This window comes from Nicotiana tabacum, chromosome 7 (assembly GCF_000715075.1).
Source record: "Nicotiana tabacum cultivar K326 chromosome 7, ASM71507v2, whole genome shotgun sequence".
Taxonomy (NCBI): Eukaryota; Viridiplantae; Streptophyta; class Magnoliopsida; order Solanales; family Solanaceae; genus Nicotiana; species Nicotiana tabacum.
The window spans coordinates 6,811,154-6,819,870 of NC_134086.1; the positions used below are offsets into that span (position 1 = coordinate 6,811,154).

General features: G+C 34.6%; 1 protein-coding gene across 1 annotated transcript; it reads left to right on the forward strand.

The window, feature by feature from the left end:
• The first annotated feature begins 833 nt into the window (after positions 1-833).
• On the forward strand, positions 834-8,368 carry LOC107814641 (putative late blight resistance protein homolog R1A-3). The gene is made up of 4 exons (XM_016640084.2): positions 834-1,128; positions 1,972-2,029; positions 4,002-7,710; positions 7,884-8,368. The coding sequence occupies exons 2-4, from the start codon at positions 1,974-1,976 to the stop codon at positions 7,887-7,889; spliced, it is 3,771 nt and encodes a 1,256-aa protein (XP_016495570.2). The 5' UTR covers positions 834-1,128; positions 1,972-1,973; the 3' UTR covers positions 7,890-8,368.
• The last annotated feature ends 349 nt before the right edge of the window (positions 8,369-8,717 follow it).

Below are 8,717 nucleotides of genomic sequence, written 5' to 3' on the forward strand. Positions count from 1 at the left end.
CAACATCCTTCCCTCCAAGAACTTCCCACCTTGCTCTTGGGGAGACTCGAACTCACAACCTCTTGGTTGGAAGTGGAGGTTGCTTACCATCAGAACAACCCCTCTTGTCTCATCAAGGATGTGATTTCGTTGAAAGAAAAAAAATACTGTAAAGTGGTTCTGCTCTGCAATCGCGATGCACCAGCTCACAGCAGAAAACTGCAGCTGCAATGTGATGAAACCCACCCGAGCCCCTCGGGTCCCAACCCAAACCATCCCAACAAGTCTCAAAAAGTAATATTGACTTGTACAAAGGCTCAAAACATAAATTGGGATGCAAATACTAAAATCGAGGGGTTGGGTTGTTAGCGTTCTTGAGCAAGTTGATTCGTAAGGAAAGCATCATATTATGCTTGGAATGTGAATTCTCAAATACTTTTGGGACTAGCAATATTACTCATTGGTGCCAACAAACTTCAGCAAACCTCTGAGATAAATGCAAACAAACATATCATATAAGTAAATAGAACTGGAACTTCTGCCAGAGTAGTTCAGGACACAATAGAAAAAATGAAAATTATAACCAAATTGTTAAGGACCTAAAGTCTTGTGGATTCAACACATATGCAGGACAATTAGTTCCCAAAGTAGTGTCCAAAATCATTTTTTTTTTAAATTCAAAATCAGGACAATAAATCTTGGTTGAAGGCCAAAGGAAAAAGAAAAGCAGCTCATGTCCTTTTTAAAATAAAAATAAAAATTAATCATTGGAAAAAGCAATTCGTGAGCTCTACTACTTGTATATTAACTAATGCAACCATTGACTTAGAAGGCCAAAGGAAATGGATTATAACCTGAAGATTAGCTGTCTCTCTGTATTAATAACATACTAAGCCATGTTATTCATTAACTAATTCTAACCTGCCAATTATCTGTCTATCTGCACTAATAACATGATAGCACATGTTATTCATTAAAAACTGCAACCAATAACTTTTAGTAACATTTGGATCCAATCCATATATATTAAACATAATTTTGAAGAGGCCCTAAAGAGATAAATCTTTCCCCCTTCCAACCTTTCTACTGATATTAATCTCTTCTTGTTATTACTAGTTTTCTCCTACTGCAAACTTTGGTCTTTTTCAGGTATGTTACTATAAATTTTTATTAATCTCACTTGATGCGTTATATTCGAAAACCTTATCATTTATTTTGTTGATCTGATCGTTTCTGTGACTAATTTTCATTATTACGCCCCGAATCATCTCTTTTATCTTTTCTTTGGTGAACCTGCTTTGAATTTTAAATATAGTTATCAATAGAGGCGGACCCAAGATATAAGGTCATGGGTATGGGTGCATTTTTTCGTTAAATCAGAATCTGTTTTGTATATAGGGTGTCACACTGTCACTAGTAATAGATTATTATTTCCTAAAGACATATACTTGTATACATGAAATTTTTGCCGAAACAATGACCCCTTTCTCTATAACATAGGCCCGCTTCTGGTTATCAACTCTTTTTTTCTTTTTTCTTTTACTTTTTTAGGATTGGAACAGAAATTAGTGATTCAAAATAGGTAAAAGATCAAGACTACTCTTCACGCTTGCTTCACTTTTTTTTTTTTTTTTCTTTCTTGTCGAAATCTTTAAATTTGTTTAATTTACAATCTGAAAGTCTAGTTCTCAGATAATCCACAACTGTTAATCTCTTCAGCTATAAAGAAAGGTGAATTCGTTTGAGCCATAATTTACTGCCATACTTCCCAAGTTTTTTTTTTTCTTTCAAAATCATAATTATATACATTAAACTTTATTAAGTCTCACTTGATATGTTGTATCTGAAAACCCTTGGACCATATTTTTGGTTAGATTATATTGGAAAATTTTGATCCTTTTTTCTTTTTCGATAATGATCAAATCTTCGACATTTATTTTAACTTTTTTTTTTTTTGGTTAGAATACTTATCATCTCTTTTGCTCGTTTTAGGAATGGACCAGAAATTGAAGATACAAAACAGAAAAGAGAAAAGTCAAGGAAGACAAAGGTACTCTTCACGCTCTATTGACTGTAAGGCTGAAAATATTTTAATCACATTTTGCAATTACTAGGGTTGTGCATAGGCCGGGTTAGTTCGAATTTTTCAATTATCAAACCAAACCAATGGTCGCGTTTTTAAAGTTACAAACTAAACCAACAAAGTTGGGTTTTTCAATCTCGCTTTTTCTCGGGTTTTTTCGGATTTTCAATTTTTCCCCCGGTAAAATCTTCATAGCATAAAATATGTAACTTGTGCTCCAAATATTTCTAGTAAAATACAATTATATAATGCGTTTTCCAAGAAACTAACACAATAATATGAGATAAGTCATAGCATTATACTAAAATATTCAATAACAAAGATAAAATAATAAAATTACATAAAATAAATATTGCTAATTAATAAGCCATAATGAAAATTAACATAATCTAAAAATACTATATAGGTCATGCTAAAATAAGTATAGCTAATAAGTACTAATATTAATTACATAACCAAGTACTAAAGAAAAAGATAAACTAAGTTATGCTTTTTCATTATAAACCAATGTTAAACTAAAATAATTATCCAACACTTTCGTTATTCCTAGTACTGAATTGAATCTTTTACATTAATATTGATTTGAACTTTGTTTGAGTTAATACATTTATCAGCTATAAAATTTATTTACCATTCAAGAATGTTAAGTCTAAACTTAAAATAATAAATTTAAAGATAAAATTGTGAAAAAGTTTAAGAAATATTTATAACAATAAATATTTATATGTATAAAATATTTTAAAAATTATATAAATGTACTATCGGGTTGGTTTGGTTTCGGTTGACTTTTTTTTAGTTAAAACCAAATCAAACCAATTATAGTCGGATTTTATTTTCCAATACCAAACCACATCGTTTTTTTTTTCGATTTGACTCAGATTATCGGTTTGGTGCGGTTTCAGTTTTCTTTGTACGCCCCTAACAATTAACATGGTAACAGCTATTGCCTCCCCAATTTATGTGACACTTTTCGTGCATTTCGAGATTTGAATTTCTTAATTTTAACCGTGTATTTGGACATAGAATCTTGAAGTTTTTTTTTTTTGAAAAAAAAAGTTACATATGTGAATACTACGTAAAAAGTACTATAAGTCACATTAATTAATAATTCAAAATATTTAGAAAATAAAATTTTGCGATAAAAGAATAACTTGTTTGACTCTCGAAATCCGAACATCATCATATAAATTGGGACGGAGGGAGTACTATTAAGAACTTGTTTGGATGGTTGTTACACATCGTTTCATAATGTATCGTATCGTATTGTATTGTATTGTACTGTATCGTTTGATGAATACAATGTTTGGATAGATTGTATCATTTGCTATTGTTTCATGATATCATGCACTACCAATATGAAGAATAAATTTGTAATATTATAAAGATAAATTATGATACGGGGTAAATTTATTATATAAAAAGGTAGGGTAAATTATAAAATAAAATAATTTAATAATAGTGAAGGGTGAGATGAGAGGAAAAGACAAGATAACGATGCAACCACACCAAATCGGTCGTTACATAAAATGACACATTTCGTCGTTACATAACGACGGATTTAACGATACGATACAATAAAATTTAAGTAACAACTAAAACAAACATCGTATTTAAAGTAACAATACGATACGATACAATAGGTAACGACCATCCAAACAAGCTGGAAGTAGTATTAGTAATTGTTTTTGTCGTGACAGCGCGTGGATCTCACCTCCATTAGGTAACGGGGTTCCGACATATTCTGCCAAATAGTTTTGATACACTAAATATGGAAGAAATTAAGTTCATATGTATTACAAATCAAACATGAAGGGAGGTTTTTTACAGGTGTTGCATAATCTTTCACAACAAGTAGCTTCTCACAGTAGATATTGAAAGACATGAACAAAAATGCTGCTCTTTATACTACTAATATTCCAAGAGATTGGTGAACTTGCAGGAATTATCTGCACGAGGTGGCTCAGAATGACATTGAGGATATGTTAGATCACCTAAGAAGTATCAAGAGAGGAGGTGATCTGAATGTTGTCAAGATTGAGACACTTGAAATGGAGCTAAGATTTTTGAGAACTTTTCTCGAATACCATCATGTTCTTTTGCCTGATTCATTAGTCAATATCGCAAAGAAGGTCCAATTGGTCGGGGAAATGATTCAATCAGTTTTTGCTGATGGATGCAAAACTAACCTTAATGTGGAAAGGCTAGCATCACATTTTCTGAAATTCATTGAAGGTAAAACCAGTTCAAGGTTCAATTATGAGCTGGATGATTCCTATCTGTTAGAATATATGGATTACCTCGACAAGAATCTAAATGATGCACCGAGGTATCTAGTCAAGTCTGACCCTTTTTTGAGGAAAGGACTCAAAATCCTTCAAAAGACAGATCGATTTTTGAAGCAAGTGAAATTCCTTCAAAAGACAATGAGGTTTCTGAGATACTTATATGGCACAGAAATAAATGGGCACATTGACCGTGAGAAGCAAAAAAGATTAGAGATCCAAATGCAACTCGTGGCTGACAATGTGATTCAATTTTGTGTTGCTCTTTGGACTAATGAAATCGATGGAAATAATGCATCTAATATCGAGAATAAGCCCTCTTATTTAATATGTCTGGTTAGGCTAGTGGAGCTGGAAATGAAGACGATTTTTCGTGGTGAACTAAAGGCTTCAAAGTTTAGTCATTCAAGAACTTTCAGAACTCGGAAATTGCCAAAAGGTTTTTCACATCATCTCCATAGTCTTCTGGTATATCTCAGAGAAAAAAAGCTTGGGAACTTTCCTAATAATGCATCTGCTCGAAACACTGATGTGGCAATAGAGTACTTGTTGGATTCTCTGGGTGATGTGTCAAATAGTGCTACTAATTGTAAGATGTTGAATGAGGTCTTGGAAAAGGTGGGAGCTCTTGTCGGTGATATTCTATGTGTAATTCACAGCTCTACAATCAAAGATGATACCAGCAAGATGGTTCTTTGGTCGATACAGATATTGATGAAAACTGCAAATCTAAAGGCACAAGTACTGGAGAGGTACTACAAATTGTTAAAATTCACTCCGTCTCAGTTTCCCACAGCTGGTGGATTGAGCTTTCTGGATTCTCTTTTAAGGAAATTGACTGAGATGTTGAAATCTGAATCAGGTTTGGACCTCAAAATGAAGTCTCGTATTGTTATTTTAGAGAAAGAGCTTTCATCTCTAATATCTGTTTTCAGAGATGTCACAAAGGTGCAGCATGAACATGATATTCTTAAAGATCATCGGCAGCGTACCATCAATTTGGCATATGAAGCTGAAATTGCCATTGACTCTATTCTTGTACAGTATAATGCTCTTTGGCATTCTTTTTGCTCACTTCCTACAATCATAAAAGAGATGAAGCTTATTCGTACTGAGGTGACCAAGATGTGGTCGGAGAACCTTGCTCTTAGGCCTTCCTCTGCTGTTGAGCCATCTAAACATCCCCCAACTCAACATAGCAATCTTATGAATGATGAGGAGATAGTTGGTTTTGAGAATGACACGAAAACAATAATTCGGTATCTGACACAAGGAACAAATGAGCTAGATGTCATCCCAATTGTTGGGATGGGGGGACAAGGTAAAACAACTTGTGCTAGAAAGTTGTACAATAATAACATCATTGCTTCTCATTTTGATGTTCGAGCATGGTGCGTCATTTCCCAAACATATAACCGGAGACAACTACTACAAGAGATATTCAGTCAAATTACCGGTTTCAAGGACAATGGAGATAAAGATGACGTCCTTGCCGACTTGTTGAAGAGAAACTTAACGGGAAAGAGATATCTCATTGTCTTGGATGATATGTGGGATGGTATGGCATGGGATGACTTAAGGCTTTCTTTTCCAGTTGGAAATAGAAGCAGAATAGTAGTGACGACTCGACTTGAGAAAATGGGTGAGCATGTCAAGCACCATACTGATCCTTATTCTCTTCCATTCCTTACACCAAAAGAGAGTTGCCAATTGTTGCAGAAAAAAGTTTTTCAACAGGAAAGTTGCCCACAAGAACTACAAGATGTGAGCCAAGCAGTTGCAAAAAGATGCAAGGGATTGCCTCTAGTGGTCGTCTTGGCTGCTGGAATAATTAAAAAGAAGAAAATGGAAGAATCTTGGTGGCATGAGGTTGAAAAAGCTCTACTTTTCTATCTTGACCGTGAGTCTGAAGACTATAGTCGGGCAACTATGCAGTTAAGTTATGATAACTTACCCGATTACTTAAGACCTTGCCTTCTTTATATGGGGATGTTTCCGGAGGACGCCAGAATTCCAGCGTCTAAATTGATAAGTTTATGGATTGCAGAAGGCTTCGTGCAGAACGTAGAATCTGGGAGATTAATGGAAGAGGCAGCTGAAGATTACTTGAAGGATCTCATAAGCAGTAACGTGGTAATGGTTTCAAGAAGAAGATATAATGGTAAAGTTAAATACTGCCAGGTTCATGATGTAGTGCTTCACTTTTGCTTGGAGAGGAGTAGAAAAGAAAAGTTTATCTTGGCAATGAAGGTGCATTATACCCAATTTCAACCTTCTTATTGGAACGAAACTCGATTGAGCTTCAATTTCACAAATGAGCTTTCCGAGTTTGCATTGCTGAACTCCAAAACACGGAAGCCTTTCCACCAAAAGTTGAGGTCACTGAAAACAACCTATACATACTTCCATCAGTTAGTAGATTGGGATCCCCTCCGTCAGTGTACTCAACTGAGGCTTCTTAAGGTCTTGGATTTGAGTTCCAATAAAGTGGTTCCTTTGTCGTCGGCTACATTGGAACCACTAATTCACCTCAAGTACCTCGCAGTTGTGGTTGAACAATTTGATTTCCATCCAAAATCACATCTTCCCCATCTAGAAACTTTAATAGTGAGATATAACTCCGGGGATACAGTGTTACCAGCCACTTTTTGGAAAATGGAAAAGTTAAGGCATGTTGAGATTAGTCATGCTATTTTTGATGATGATTTGGAAGACAATAAACAGCGGATGTTTCAAGAATCCTCTAAATTGGAAAATTTGAGGATATTAAGGAAAGTTATAATTAAAGATGCTGCTAATGAGGATGCCTTAATACAGAGATGTCCTAATCTTCAAGAACTTGGCATAAGCTATGAACGTTCAAGAGATATTTGTCACAAATTGGAGAGTCTTACCCAGCTTCAAATACTTCACCTTTTCTTTGACTCATCCCTAGTTGTATCCAAGTTACACCTGCCTTCAAATTTAAAAAAGTTGGTACTAAAAGGGACTCGTATAGAAAGCACGATTTCCTTCATATCGGAACTATCAAGTTTGGAGTATCTCCAATTACATAGTTCCATGTTTATGAAATCCGAAGAGTGGTGCCTTGGAGATATCACGTTCCATAAACTTAAGTTCTTGAAACTGGTGGACTTAGGTATCGTAAGGTGGAATGCCTCAGAGGAATCTTTTCCCCAGCTTGAAACACTTGTTATAAAAGTGTGTTATGATCTCGAGGAGATCCCCCTTAGCTTTGCAGATATTCCAACACTGAAACAGATTAAGCTGATGTGGTGCAGCAAATCTCTGGTGGCTTCAGCTGTGAGAATTAAGGAAGCAGTCCAAGATATTGAAGGATGCGACCGTATTAACATCAGTATTGACGTAAGTAGAAATAAACTCCTATGTGTTATTTTTGAGCATCTACCTACGTGCGTTGATATTCGGCCAAAGATGTATATATTTACTCATTATTGCCTCACATTCTAGTACTTTTAATCATTTTTTGAGTATTAATTATATTAATTTATGCTTAATATTATATTTTAACTGTGTAGGAATAAAGTGATGTGAAGATGAAGAGATTTGGAGCAAAATTGAATAAAACACAAAAGAAAAAGAAAGGAAAATAAAACAATAAAAAAGGAGGAGAGACAAAGGGGGGACACCCTTTGGTGGAAGACAAAGGAAAGAAAGATACAATTCTAATAAAAAAAATTGGAGGAGGAACGTGAAAAGCTCACTGGATCTAGCGACGCTAGAGGCGGGACCTTTCCTACTTTGTTCGGGATAAGATTATTTCGTCCCTACACAGTCTCAACTTGTATAAAAGGGGTCCTAATTACTTAATTTGGAGGAAATTTAACATACTTTGAAGGAGAATTTACGTGGGAGAACGCAAACCACACTTGGAGGAGACTTCCAACTAATTTTTCTTCTCTTCTCTTCTCTTCCCTTAACTTTATAGTTCATTAGTTCTAGAGGTGTGGGTGCTACATGAACGCTGTGATTTGAAGCTTGAATTGTTCTTATTATTTTTTCATATTAGTTTATTTATTCAATCTTGTGCTTAATTATTTGATTGCTTGATCAGCAATTGAATATTATCTATGAATCTAGGATTGAACTCGGGAGAGAGAATTCTAGATTGCATATAAGATTGAGTAGAGCAAGATCACGAACTTGAGCATCGAGAACAGATTTGCGGATAGGATAGGAATATACCTAATCGCCTTGCTTGATTACTATACGTAGTTCTTGTTAATCCTAATTCTATAGGAATATAGGTGTTAGGTTACCTTGAATATGCGGTAATATTTCGGGAGAATACTACGAGTAATATTAACCAAGTCAACCAATAAACTAGATAAACTAATAATTTTTTTTCTGGG